Source organism: Salvelinus fontinalis, chromosome 9 (assembly GCF_029448725.1).
Source record: "Salvelinus fontinalis isolate EN_2023a chromosome 9, ASM2944872v1, whole genome shotgun sequence".
In the NCBI taxonomy this organism is placed as follows: Eukaryota; Metazoa; Chordata; class Actinopteri; order Salmoniformes; family Salmonidae; genus Salvelinus; species Salvelinus fontinalis.
Window position 1 is genome coordinate 5,270,707 of NC_074673.1, and position 15,240 is coordinate 5,285,946.

At 45.3% G+C, this 15,240-nt stretch overlaps 1 protein-coding gene across 2 annotated transcripts in view; it reads left to right on the top strand.

Moving 5' to 3' along the window:
• LOC129861945 (anoctamin-3-like) overlaps positions 1-15,240 on the top strand; it is a 110,301-nt gene that overhangs the window by 16,877 nt on the left and 78,184 nt on the right. The window contains exons 2-4 of one of the 2 annotated variants that reach the window (XM_055933172.1): positions 921-1,075; positions 2,781-2,972; positions 3,012-3,123. In XM_055933172.1, the coding sequence (XP_055789147.1) occupies positions 921-1,075; positions 2,781-2,972; positions 3,012-3,123 (459 nt within the window). Of the gene's footprint in view, positions 1-920; positions 1,076-2,780; positions 3,124-15,240 lie in introns of both variants that reach the window. The other variant, XM_055933171.1, reaches the window with a different exon arrangement.

The window sequence follows — 15,240 nt, forward strand, 5'->3', positions numbered from 1 at the left end:
TTGGTCAGGGATAGACATGTTGAGACTAGATACAGTCTTATTGGTCAGACATGTTGAGACTAGATACAGTCTTATTGGTCAGACATGTTGAGACTAGATACAGTCTTATTGGTCAGGGATAGACATGTTGAGACTAGATACAGTCTTATTGGTCAGGGATAGACATGTTGAGACTAGCTGCCGTTGTGCCCTTGAGCAAGGCACTTGACCCCGTGCCTCTCCCAGCCTTTGACCCCGTGCCTCTCCCACTCTTTGACCCCGTGCCTCTCTCAGCCTTTGACCCCGTGCCTCTCTCAGCCTTTGACCCCGTGCCTCTCCCAGCCTTTGACCCCGTGCCTCTCCCAGCCTTTGACCCCGTGCCTCTCCCAGCCTTTGACCCCGTGCCTCTCCCAGCCTTTGACCCCGTGCCTCTCTCAGCCTTTGACCCCGTGCCTCTCTCAGCCTTTGACCCCCTGTGCCTCTCTCAGCCTTTGACCCCCTGTGCCTCTCCCAGCTTTTGACCCCGTGCCTCTCTCAGCCTTTGACCCCGTGCCTCTCTCAGCCTTTGACCCCCTGTGCCTCTCTCAGCCTTTGACCCCGTGCCTCTCCCAGCCTTTGACCCCGTGCCTCTCCCAGCCTTTGACCCCGTGCCTCTCCCAGCCTTTGACCCCGTGCCTCTCCCAGCCTTTGACTCTGTGCCTCTCCCAGCCTTTGACCCTGTGCTGCTCTTAACCTTTGAATGGTGTGTGGGGTTAGGGTAATAAGGGTAATTAATTAGCAAAAACACAGATTTACGATTCACATTGGACAATTAAGTTAATCTCTTTTCCCATCTGCCTCCCACCTCTCTCTCCTCCTCCTTTACATCTCCTCCTCTCCTCCCCCCTCTCTCTCTCTCGCCTCTCCTCCTCCTCTAAACCTCCCCCATCTCCCTCCTCCAGGCATGCACACAAGCATCAGTGAGATCTTGAAGGAGAAGACGCTGAAGCCGTCCCGTCGCAGTCTGCCCTGCCTGGCTCATAACCAGATACACCCACAGAGCCTCAGCCACTTTCTGTCCATGCCCTGCACCCCGGACGACAAGCCCCAGACACCGGTAGGGTTGGGAGTTGGCAGGTTATTTTATCACATTACTTAACTCACTAATTAAAAAATTAAAAAACACTTCTCTGGGAACCCTCAGATGTTTCACCATTTTGTTGTAGTCTTGAACTAGTTTCCCGGGTTAATCTAATCAAGGCCTTGATTAGTTGACAAGTTGAATCAGGTGTGTTTGCTCTGGAATAGATAACAAAATGTAACGGCTGGGGGTCCCCGAGGAGAGGTTGGAGATCCAATGCCTTATGTCACGATTCAATACATATTGCGATTCTATGTACGGTGCATTCAGAAAGTATTCAGACCCCTTCGCCCTTTTCCACATTTTGTTACGTTACAACCTTAAAATGGATTCAATTCATGTATTTCCTCATAAATCTACACACACTACCCTGACAAAGCGAAGACAGGTTTATGAATAAAATTTAAAAAACATACCTTATTAACATAAGTATTCAGACCCTTTGCTATGAGACTTGAAATTGAGCTTTCTATTGATCATCCTTGATATGTTTCTACAACTTGATTGGATTCCACCTGTGGTAAATTAAATTGATTGGACATGATTTGGAAAGACACAAACCGGTCTCTATAAGGTCCCACAGTTGATAGAGCATGTCAGAGAAAAACCAAGCTATGAACTCTTCCTAGAGCTGGCCGCCGATGGTCACTCTGACAGAGCTCCAGAGTTCCTCTGCGGAGATGGGAGAACCTTCTAGAAGGACAACCATCTCTGCCGCACTCCACCAATTAGGCCTTTATGGTAGAGTGGCCAGACGGAAGACACTCCTCAGTAAAAGGCACATCACAGCCTGCTTGGAGTTTGCCAAAAGGCACCTAAAGGACTCTCAGACCATGAGAAACAAGATTCTTTGGTCTGATGAAACCAAGATTGAACTCTTTGGCCTGAATGCCAAGCGTCATTTCTGGAGGAAACCTGGCACAATCCCTAAGGTGAAGCATGGTGGTGTCAGCATCATGCTGTGGGGGTGTTTTTCAGCGGCAGGGACTGGGAGACTTGTCAGGATCGAGAGAAAGATGACCGGAGCAAAGTACGTAGAGATCCTTCATGAAAACCTGCTCCAGAGCACTCAGACTGGGGCGAAGGTTCACCTTCCAACAGGACAACGACCGTTAGAACACAGCCAAGACATCGCAGGAGTGGCTTTGGGACAAGTCTCTGAATGTCCTTGAGTGGCCCAGCCGGAGCCCGGACTTGAACCCGATCGAACATCTCTGAAGAGACCTGAAAATAGCTGTGCAGCGACGCTTCATATCCAACTCGACAGAGCTTGAGAGGATCTGCAGAGAAGAATGGGAGAAACTCCCCAAATACAGGTGTGCCAAGCTTGTTGCGTCATACCCAAGAAGACTCGAGGCTGTAATCGCTACCAAAGGTGCTTCAACAAAGTACTGAGTAAAGGGTCTGAATACTTATGGAAATGGGACTATTTAATCAATTTTAGAATAAGGCTGTAACATAACAGAATGTGGAATAAGTCAAGGGCTCTGAATAATTTCCGAAGGCACTGTATGTATCATGATTCTATATGGATTGCGATTCGATATTCCAAACATATTGCTCACTATATGCCTGCCACAGTGAGACGAGAGCCATGAGAAGCTACAGGACAATAAATAGACGAGTTCTGGAGCAGGTACAGCCGACTAGCTGGATTCTATTTTCCCTCTTCCATCTGCAGCCTGAGCTCCAGGACCAGACCTGTGCCCAGCTCCAGAGCCAGCAGGTCGACCCCCGGTTACAGCACCAGCTCCAGAGCCAGCAGGTCGACCCCTGGTTACAGCACCAGCTCCAGAGCCAGCAGGTCGACCCTTGGTTACAGCACCAGGCCCAGGGAAAGGACCACCGTAGGCTCCAAGCCCAGACCCAGCAGGTCGACCCCTGGTTACAGCACCAGACCCAGACCCAGCAGGTCGACCCCCGGTTACAGCACCAGGCCCAGGGAAAGGACCACCGTAGGCTCCAAGCCCAGACCCAGCCTCTGACCCACAGCACCTCCTGCACCTTCATCTCCTCAGTGACAGGTCAGTCGGTCGGTCGGCGTGTCTGTCCGTTCTCCCCATTCTCTGAGATTTAGACGTGTTCTACAGCAACTTTAACCGTGCGGTTAGTACATAGAGTTTTAGTGTAGTGTGATTCCTGGAGGAAGTAAACCCACATCCTCACATACTGTAGGTCTAACAAGGTCATGATGGGTTGATGGATGGTGAGACCATTTTCACTGTCGGCGGCAGCATCATGACATATCATATATATGTACAAAAGTATGTGGACACCCCGTAAAATTAGTGGATTTGGCTATTTCAGCCACACCTGTTGCTGACAGATGTATAAAATCGAGCACACGGCCAATGCCTTCTCCATAGACAAACATTGGCAGTAGAATGGCCTTACTGAAGATGTCAGTGACTTTCAACGTGGCACCGTCCTAGGATGCCATTCTTCCAACAAGTCAGTTAGTCAAATTTCTGCCCTGCTAGAGCTTCCCCCGGTCAACTGTAAGTGCTGTTATTGTGAAGTGGAAAAGTCTAGGAGCAACAACGGCTCAGCCGCGAAGTGGTAGGTCACACAAGCTCACAGAACGGGACCGTCGAGTGCTGAAGCGTGTGAAAATCATCTGTCCTCGGTTGCAACACTCACTACCGAGTTCCAAACTGCCTCTGGAAGCAACGTCAACACAATAACTGTTCGTCGGGAGCTTCATGAAATGGGTTTCCACGGCCGAGCAGCCGCTCACAAGCCTAACATCACCATGCGTAATGACAAACGTCGGCTGGAGTGGTGGTAAGCTCACTGCCATTGGACTCTGGAGCAGTGGAAACGCATTCTCTGGCAGACATCGCTGTCAATGTTAAGGGTCTGGTGTTATTTTAACCAACAGCCACACGGTCCTACATTTGAATTGTGCATTCTGGTAGTCCGACGGACAAATCTGGGTGAATGCCAGGAGAACGCTACCTGCCCAAATTCATAGTGCCAACTGTACATTTTGGTGGAGGAGGAATAATGGTCTGGGGCTGTTTTTCATGGTTCAGACCCCTTAGTTCCAGTGAAGAGAAATGTTAACTCTACAGCATACAATGACATTGTAGATGATTCTGTGCTTTCAACTTTGGGGCAAATTTGGGGGCGGCCCTTTCCTGTTTCAGCATGACAATGCCCCCCGTGCACTAAGTGAGGTCCATACAGAAATGGTTTGTCAAGATTGGTGTGGAAGAACTTGACTGGACTGCACAGAGCCCTGACCTCAACCCCATCAAACACCTTTGGGATGAATTGGAACACCGACTGCGAGCCAGGCCTAATCGCCTAATATCAGTGCCCGACCCTCACTAATGCTCTTGTGGCTGAATGGAAGCAAGTCCCCGCAGCAATGTTTCAACATCAAGTGGAAAGCCTTCACTGAAGAGTGGAGGCTGTTATAGCAGCAAAGGAGGGACCAACTCCATATTAATGCCTTCCCTGAAGAGTGGAGGCTGTTATAGCAGCAAAGGAGGGACCAACTCCATATTAATGCCTTCCCTGAAGAGTGGAGGCTGTTATAGCAGCAAAGGAGGGACCAGTTCCATATTAATGCCTTCCCAGAAGAGTGGAGGCTGTTATAGCAGCAAAGGAGGGACCAACTCCATATTAATGCCTTCCCTGAAGAGTGGAGGCTGTTATAGCAGCAAAGGCAGGACCAACTCCATATTAATGCCCATGATTTTAGAATTACATGTTCAACGTTCAGTTGTCCACATACTTTTGGTCATGTAGTGTATATTGATGGTCCACTTTCTACACTGTAATTGCTACTGTTTATCATGGACTGTTTACTATTTATCATGGACCGTTTCCTGTTTATCATGGACCGTTTCCTGTTTATCATGGACCGTTTCCTGTTTATCATGGACTGTGGACCGTTTATCATGTACTGTTTATCATGGACCGTTTCCTGTTTATCATGGACTGTTTCCTGTTTATCATGGAACGTTTCCTGTTTATCATGGACCGTTTCCTGTTTATCATGGACCGTTTCCTGTTTATCATGGACCGTTTCCTGTTTATCATGGAACGTTTCCTGTTCATCATGGACTGTTTCCTGTTTATCATGGACTGTTTACTGTTTATCATGGACCGTTTCCTGTTTATCATGGACCGTTTCCTGTTTATCATGGACCGTTTCCTGTTTATCATGGACTGTTTCCTGTTTATCATGGAACGTTTCCTGTTTATCATGGACCGTTTCCTGTTTATCATGGACCGTTTCCTGTTTATCATGGAACGTTTCCTGTTCATCATGGACTGTTTCCTGTTTATCATGGACTGTTTCCTGTTTATCATGGAACGTTTCCTGTTTATCATGGAACGTTTCCTTTTTATCATGGACTGTTTCCTGTTTATCATGGACTGTTTACTGTTTATCATGGACCGTTTCCTGTTTATCATGGACCGTTTCCTGTTTATCATGGACGGTTTCCTGTTTATCATGGACCGTTTCCTGTTTATCATGGACCGTTTCCTGTTTATCATGGACCGTTTCCTGTTTATCATGGACCGTTTCCTGTTTATCATGGACCGTTTCCTGTTTATCATGGACCGTTTCCTGTTTATCATGGACTGTTTCCTGTTTATCATGGACCGTTTACTGTTTATCATGGACCGTTTACTGTTTATCATGGACCGTTTACTGTTTATCATGGACGGTTTCCTGTTTATCATGGAACGTTTCCTGTTTATCATGGAACGTTTCCTGTTTATCATGGAACGTTTCCTGTTTATCATGGAACGTTTCCTGTTTATCATGGACCGTTTCCTGTTTATCATGGACCGTTTCCTGTTTATCATGGACCGTTTCCTGTTTATCATGGAACGTTTCCTGTTTATCATGGAACGTTTCCTGTTTATCATGGACTGTTTCCTGTTTATCATGGACCGTTTACTGTTTATCATGGACCGTTTCCTGTTTATCATGGACCGTTTCCTGTTTATCATGGACCGTTTTCTGTTTATCATGGACGGTTTCCTGTTTATCATGGAACGTTTCCTGTTTATCATGGAACGTTTCCTGTTTATCATGGAACGTTTCCTGTTTATCATGGAACGTTTCCTGTTTATCATGGAACGTTTCCTGTTTATCATGGAACGTTTCCTGTTTATCATGGACCGTTTCCTGTTTATCATGGAACGTTTCCTGTTTATCATGGACCGTTTCCTGTTTATCATGGACCGTTTCCTGTTTATCATGGACCGTTTCCTGTTTATCATGGACCGTTTCCTGTTTATCATGGAACGTTTCCTGTTTATCACATCAGTACTTAATCCACTGAATAGACTGGTACTTACTTCACCATCATTTGTTTATGACGATGATAAAGTGTGATAATGATTTTATTCATGGTTAGCTCTAGCAGATTGTAAAATACAATATGTTGCGCTGGTATAAAAAAAAAACAGGCAGATTTTTTCCAATGGTTCCTTAACCGTATACCCGTTTAAACTTGCCCTTACCTCAAGCCCTGTAAACCTAACCCTTACCTTAACCCTTGACTATGCCGGTTGAGTATCCACTACCTTAAAAATAAAAACACTTTTTATTTTCATAGTGACAGTGACATTGCTTACACATGTTATTGATTGGAAATGATTGTGATACAGTTTTAGGTTGGTGTTGTGTGTAAAGCGGTGGCTGTTTGAACGCTAGCACCACTGTGAGGCGTGGGAGAACTATGCAGCGGCGTGGTGAGCAACACACCACATTAAGTCACAATGGATAAGATTCATGTCACCGCTGTAAGGAGAAGACAAATCATTCTCCTCTGATGAGGAAAATCTGTAGCCATGGCAGAATTCACTCAAATACCATTCACATGCAAATGAGCAGTTTAGCATGACTCAGAAGTCCCTGCATGCATCCTCAATTCCCCTGCATAGTGCACTGCCTTTGAACCACTTTAGGGAATAGGTTGCCATTTGGGACGGGAGGCTGTCTATTCTGAGGCACGATCCAGCAGGGAAAATACACTCTGGCGCCAGATCTGTTTGTGCTGTCAGGTCTAGGACAAGGCAACATATGAATCGTGTTGCGCGAACACATTTTTTCATAACATAAGTCCTGTAAGATGATGATTAGTGCTTTGTACAGTCTGTTCCATAATGACTGGATCATAGAGTATTATTACGATGGGTATCCCCATTCAAGCCCCATGTCATTATATCTCTATGGGTTAGGTCCTGTGTAATGAATGTAGAACCCTGGTCTTAGTCACGATGGGTCATTTTAACACCTTTCGGGAATGTGGGGTTGCAGGTAGCCTAGTGGTTAGAGCATTGGGACTAGTAACCAAAAAGGTTGCAAGATTGAATCCCAGAGTTGACAAGGTAAAAAAAACATGTCATTCTGCCCCCAAACAAGGCAGTTAACCCACTGTTCCTAGACCGTCATTGAAAATAAGAATTTGTTCTTAACTGACTTGCCTAGTTAAATGAAGGTAAAATAAAAAATGTGTTGACTATCTTTGACAGAAGAATGGGAACACTGATATCAATGAAAGACTACAGACATCAATGATGTGAGAATCAATCTTCTAAACACAGAGCGATTTAATAAATCCAAAGTTTTTTTTTTAAAGAAACAGTGCCACTGGCCGCACCACCACCGTTGTTCCGGTTGTTGTGGTACGAGCTGAGGAGCTTTGTGCCACGTCCTAAAACAACAATGTGTAGTACATATGATGTCAGAGGGGGAAAACGGTGTCGGGTTTCTGCAGTAACTTCTTTACTGTTGTAGTATTGCAAACAGACATGGCTGATTCACCATGAAGGATTCCAGCGTTAATTAGGAACTGTAATGGTGTGGCGTTAAGTAGGAACTGCTGTTATGGTGCAGCGTTAAGTAGGAACTGCTGTAATGGTGTAGCGTTAAGTAGGAACTGTAATGGTGTGGCGTTAAGTAGGAACTGCTGTAATGGTGTAGCGTTAAGTAGGAACTGCTGTAATGGTGTAGCGTTAAGTAGGAACTGCTGTAATGGTGTAGCGTTAAGTAGGAACTGTAATGGTGTGGCGTTAAGTAGGAACTGCTGTAATGGTGTAGCGTTAAGTAGGAATTGTAGTGGTGTAGCGTTAAGTAGGAACTGCTGTAATGGTGTAGCGTTATGTAGGAACTGCTGTAATGGTGTAGCGTTAAGTAGGAACTGCTGTAATTGTGTAGCGTTAAGTAGGGACTGTAATGGTGTAGCGGTAAGTAGGAACTGCTGTAATGGTGTAGAGTTAAGTAGGAACTGCTGTAATGGTGTAGCGTTAAGTAGGAACTGCTGTAATGGTGTAGCGTTAAGTAGGGACTGTAATGGTGTAGCGTTAAGTAGGAACTGTAATGGTGTAGCGTTAAGTAGGAACTGCTGTAATGGTGTAGCGTTAAGTAGGAACTGCTGTAATGGTGTAGCGTTAAGTAGGAACTGCTGTAATGGTGTAGCGTTAAGTAGGAACTGCTGTAATGGTGTAGCGTTAAGTAGGGACTGTAATGGTGTAGCGTTAAGTAGGAACTGTAATGGTGTAGCGTTAAGTAGGAACTGCTGTAATGGTGTAGCGTTAAGTAGGAACTGCTGTAATGGTGTAGCGTTAAGTAGGAACTGCTGTAATTGTGTAGCGTTAAGTAGGGACTGTAATGGTGTAGCGTTAAGTAGGAATTGTAGTGGTGTAGCGTTAAGTAGGAACTGTAGTGGTGTAGCGTTAAGTAGGAGCTGTAGTGTTGTAGCGTTAAGTAGGACTAGGAACTGTACCGGCGTAGCGTTAAGTAGGAAATGTAACGGCGTGGCGTTAAGTTGGAGCTGTAATGGCGTGGCGTTAAGTAGGAGCTGTAACGGCGTGGCGTTAAGTAGCAGCTGTAACGGCGTGGCGTTAAGTAGGAGCTGTAACGGCGTGGCGTTAAGTAGGAGCTGTAACGGCGTGGCGTTAAGTAGGTGCTGTAACGGCGTGGCGTTAAGTAGGTGCTGTAACGGCGTGGCGTTAAGTAGTAACTGCTGTAACGGCGTGGCGTTAAGTAGGAACTGCTGTAACGGCGTGGCGTTAAGTAGGAACTGCTGTAACGGCGTGGCGTTAAGTAGGAACTGCTGTAATGGTGTACAGTATTTGGCTTTGTTTGACATGATGCTACTCTTCCCATATCAGACAACAATCTGGGGTGATGTGCCTTGAATCTGGAAAACTAGACTAACTAGCATAATGATGATGATGATGCCGATACTGTGATACTCCAATAACAATCACGTAAAGCAGTAAGGGTTGACTTTCATCCCACTCTCTAGGGCGCTAACCCTAGTTAATAATGACACACGCCACTCTCTAGGGCGCTAACCCTAGTTAATAATGACACAACCCACTCTCTAGGGCGCTAACCCTAGTTAATAATGACACAAGCCACTCTCTAGGGCGCTAACCCTAGTTAATAATGACACACGCCACTCTCTAGGGCGCTAACCCTAGTTAATAATGACACAAGCCACTCTCTAGGGCGCTAACCCTAGTTAATAATGACACACGCCACTCTCTAGGGCGCTAACCCTAGTTAATAATGACACACGCCACTCTCTAGGGCGCTAACCCTAGTTAATAATGACACAACCCACTCTCTGGGGAGATAACCCAAGTTAATAATAATGACACTATACACTTTTCATTCCCTCTTTATTTTTAACATGGTCGTTAGCATTAGGTTCGCCAGACAAATTCTTTGCATCTCAATGCGAAGATGCGTCACTGCAGTCCCTGGTTCGAATCCAGGCTGCATCAGATCCGGCCGTGATTGGGAGTCCCATAGGGTGGCGCACAATTGGCCGAGCGTCGTTCGGATTTGGCCGGGGTAGGCCGTCATTGTAAATAAAGAATTTGTTCTTAACTGACTTGCCTAGTTAAATAAAGGTTAAATTTGCCCAGAACTAGCTCAATATCTAGCCGTCGTATAAGAACACGACTACAGCATCCATAAAGTAACCAGTAGACTTGACACCTTTCAGACTGTTGTTAGGGGCAACAGTTTTGATTACATTTATAATTTATCGTGCTCATTTTTGTCCATTTTAAGAACAAACGATGTACTACTTTTTTGGTAACATTTCTCACGATGCTAACATATTTTTTAACCGGATCTCAGAGTTCTAGCACTGGGTCGGTTGCTCGGCAACAACACAGCTGCTTGCACCAGGCTGGCTGCCAGTCATAAGAAGTGTATATGCGAACAAACCTAGGTTCCTGTAGATAGATAGCTACAGTGGGGCAAAAAAAGTATTTAGTCAGCCACCAATTGTGCAAGTTCTCCCACTTTAAAAAGATGGCCTGTAATTTTCATCATAGGTACACTTCAACTATGACATTGTTGAGAAACTTTTGTTATTGACCAAATACTTATTTTCCACCATAATTTGCAAATAATTCATTAAAAATCCTACAATGTTATTTTCTGATTTTTTTTTCTTCCATTTTGTCTGTCATAGTTGAAGTGTACCTATGATGAAAATTACAGGCCTCTCTCATCTTTTAAAGTGGGAGAACTTGCACAATTGGTGGCTGACTAAATACTTTTTTGCCTCACTGTATATGGTGGTGTTTTTTTATTTTTATTTTTTTTATTTCACCTTTATTTAACCAGGTAGGCTAGTTGAGAACAAGTTCTCATTTGCAACTGCGACCTGGCCAAGATAAAGCATAGCAGTGTGAACAGACAACAACACAGAGTTACACATGGAGTAAACAATAAACAAGTCAATAACATGGTAGAAAAAAAAGAGAATCTATATACAATGTGTGCAAAAGGCATGAGGTAGGCAATAAATCGAGTAATTACAATTTAGCAGATTAACACTGGAGTGATAAATCATCAGATGATCATGTGCAAGAAGAGATACTGGTGTGCAAAAGAGCAGAAAAGTAAATAAATAAAAGCAGTATGGGGGGTGAGGTAGGTAAATTGGGTGGGTAGTTTACAGATGGACTATGTACAGCTGCAGCGATCGGTTAGCTGCTTGGATAGCAGATTTTTAAAGTTGTTGAGGGAGATAAAAGTCTCCAACTTCAGAGATTTTTGCAATTCGTTCCAGTCGCAGGCAGCAGAGAACTGGAAGGAAAGGCGTCCAAATGAGGTTTTGGCTTTAGGGATGATCAGTGAGATACACCTGCTGGAGCGCGTGCTACGGGTGGGTGTAGCCACCGTGACCAGTGAACTGAGATAAGGCGGCACTTTACCTAGCATAGCCTTGTAGATGACCTGGAGCCAGTGGGTCTGACGACGAACATGTAGAGAGGGCCAGCCGACTAGGGCATACAGGTCGCAGTGGTGGGTCGTATAAGGTGCTTTAGTAACAAAACGGATGGCACTGTGATAAACTGCATCCAGTTTGCTGAGTAGAGTATTGGAAGCTATTTTGTAGATGACATCGCCGAAGTCGAGGATCGGTAGGATAGTCAGTTTTACTAGGGTAAGTTTGGCGGCGTGAGTGAAGGAGGCTTTGTTGCGGAATAGAAAGCCGACTCTAGATTTGATTTTGGATTGGAGATGTTTGATATGAGTCTGGAAGGAGAGTTTGCAGTCTAGCCAGACACCTAGGTACTTATAGATGTCCACATATTCTAGGTCGGAACCGTCCAGGGTGGTGATGCTAGTCGGGCGTGCGGGTGCAGGCAGCGAACGGTTGAAAAGCATGCATTTGGTTTTACTAGCGTTTAAGAGCAGTTGGAGGCCACGGAAGGAGTGTTGTATGGCATTGAAGCTCGTTTGGAGGTTAGATAGCACAGTGTCCAAGGAAGGGCCGGAAGTATACAGAATGGTGTCGTCTGCATAGAGGTGGATCAGGGAATCGCCCGCAGCAAGAGCAACATCATTGATGTATACAGAGAAAAGAGTCGGCCCGAGAATTGAACCCTGTGGTACCCCCATAGAGACTGCCAGAGGACCGGACAACATGCCCTCCGATTTGACACACTGAACTCTGTCTGCAAAGTAGTTGGTGAACCAGGCAAGGCAGTCATTAGAAAAACCGAGGCTACTGAGTCTGCCGATAAGAATATGGTGTTCAAGCTGAGGTTAATCAATAAATGCAAAAGCAGATATTTTGATTAGCTAGGTAGCTAATGTTACCAAGCTTGTACAAAGTCCAGCAGCTAGCCTCTAGCTAACTAGCTAACACCAGTCAGCTGAAAGCTAGCTAGCTAACGAACAGGCAAATAAAGCATGTGAATGTGCTTTTGATTAGCTAGGTAGCTAGGTAGCCAGTTAACTACAGTTGAAGTCAGAAGTTTACATACACCTTAGCCAAATACATTTAAACTCCGTTTTTCACAATTCCTGACATTCAATCCTAGTAAAAAATTCCCTGTCTTAGGTCAGTTAGGATCACCACTTTATTTTAAGAATGTGAAATGTCAGAATAATAGTAGAGAGAATGATTTATTTCAGCTTTTACTTCTTTCATCACATTCCCAGTGGGTCAGTAGTTTACATACTAATTGAGTGTATTTGGTAGCATTGTCTTTAAATTGTTTAACTTGGGTCAAACGTTTCGGAAAGCCTTCTACAAGCTTCCCACAATAAGTTGGGTGAATTTTGGCCCATTCCTCCTGACAGAGCTGGTGTAACTGAGTCAGGTTTGTAGGCCTCCTTGCTCGCGCACATTTTCAGTTCTGCCCACAAATGTTCTATAGGATTGTGGTCAGGGCTTTGTGATGGCCACTCCAATACCTTGACTTTGTTGTCCTTAAGCCATTTTTCACAACTTTGGAAGTATGCTTGGGGTCATTGTCCATTTGGAAGACCCATTTGTGACCAAGCTTTAACTTCCTGACTGATGTCTTGAGATGTTGCTTCAATATATCCACATTAATTTTCCTGCCTCATAATGCCATCTATTTTGTGAAGTGCACCAGTCCCTCCTGCAGCAAAGCACCCCCACAACATGATGCTGCCACCCCCGTGCTTCATGGTTGGGATGGTGTTCTTCGGCTTGCAAGCGTCCCCCCTTTCCTCCAAACATAATGATGGTTATTATGGCCTAACAGTTCTATTTTTGTTTCATCAGACCAGAGGACATTTCCACACAGTGGCGACCCAGGGATGTGTGTGCTTTGGGGACCTTTAACAGAATGGGACTGGCAGAACGGGTGTTGTATGTGGAGGATTAGGGCTGCAGTAGATATCTCAGATAGGGGGGAGTGAGGCCTAAGAGGGTTTTATAAATAAACTTCAACCAGTTGGTCTTGCGACGGGTATACAGAGATGACCAGTTTACAGGGGAGTATAGAGTGCAGTGATGTGTCCTATAAGGAGCCTTGGTGGCAAACCTGATGGCCAAATGGTAAAGAACATCTAGCCGCTCGAGAGCACCCTTACCTGCCGATCTATAAATTATGTCTCTGTAATCTAGCATGGATAGGATGGTCATCTGAATCAGGGTTAGTTTGGCAGCTGGGGTGAAAGAGGAGCGATTACGATAGAGAAAACCAAGTCTATATTTAACTTTAGCCTGCAGCTTTGATATGTGCTGAGAGAAGGACAGTGTACCGTCTAGCCTTACACGGTACCCAAACCGGCTGCGCGCGTGCGCTATCGTGCATAAATGTATTTTGCCCCCCCACACCAAACGTGATCATGACACGCAGGTAAAAATATCAAAACAAACTCTGAACCAATGACATTAATTTGGGGACAGGTCGAAAAGCATTAAACATGTACGGCAATTTAGCTAGTTAGCTTGCACTTGCTAGCTAACATTAATTTGTCCTTTTTAGCTAGCTTGCTGTTGCTAGCTAATTTCTCCTGGGATATAAACATTGAGTTGTTATTTTACCTGAAATGCACAAGGACCTCTACTCCGACAATTAATCCACACATAAAACGGCCAACTGAATCGTTTCTAGTCATTTCTCCTCCTTCCAGGCTTTTTCATCGTTTCATTTATATGGTGATCGCATCTAAACTTTCATTGTACTACCACGACTACCGGCAAAACAGTTCGTCTTTCAATCACCCACGTGGGTATAACCAATGAGGAGGTGGCACGTAGGTACCTGCTTCTATAAACCGATGAGGAGATGGGAGAGGCAGGGCTTGCAGCGCGATCTGCGTCAGAAATAGAAAGGAGTTCTATTTTAGCTCTTGGCAACGCAGACGCTCGTTGGCGCGGGCGAGCAGTGTGGGTGCAATAATTGAATAACATGGATTTCAACATTTATTTTGCGACGCTCGCGCACGCGACGTGTCCGGTCTGGTCATCATGTTAATGGTAATCTCCCGGGTGGCGCAGTGGTCTAGGGCACTGCATCGCAGTGCTAGCTGCGCCACCAGAGTCTCTGGGTTCACGCCCAGGCTCTGTCGCAGCCGGCCGCAACCGGGAGGTCCGTGGGGCGACGCACAATTGAGCTCGCGCACGCGACGTGTCCGGTCTGGTCAGCATGTTAGCAGCATGAAATACCATGATAACATGACGACATAACATGACATCCAATACAAATACTGTCCTGACCTTTTACTGATCATCCTGGATCTGTCTGTCCTGACCTTTTACTGATCATCCTGGATCTGTCTGTCTGTCTGTCCTGACCTTTTACTGATCATCCTGGATCTGTCTGTCTGTCTGTCCTGACCTTTTACTGATCATCCTGGATCTGTCTGTCTGTCTGTCCTGACCTTTTACTGATCATCCTGGATCTGTCTCTGTCCTGTCTCTGTCTGTCTGTCTGTCTGTCTGTCTGTCTGTCTGTCTGTCTGTCTGTCTGTCTGTTTGTCCTTGACCTTTTACTGATCATCCTGTATCTGTCTGTCCTGACCTTTTACTGATCATCCTGGATCTGTCTGTCTGTCTGTCTGTCTGTCTGTCTGTCTGTCTGTCTGTCTGTCTGTTTGTCCTTGACCTTTTACTGATCATCCTGTATCTGTCTGTCCTGACCTTTTACTGATCATCCTGTATCTGTCTGTCCTTTTTACTGATCATCCTGTATCTGTCTGTCTGTCTGTCCTGACCTTTTACCTATCATCTGGTATCTGTCTGTCTGTCTGTCTGTCCTGACCTTTTTACTGATCATCCTGTATCTGTCTGTCTGTCTGTCCTGACCTTTTTACTGATCATCCTGTATCTGTCTGTCTGTCTGTCCTGACCTTTTACTGATCGTCCTGTATC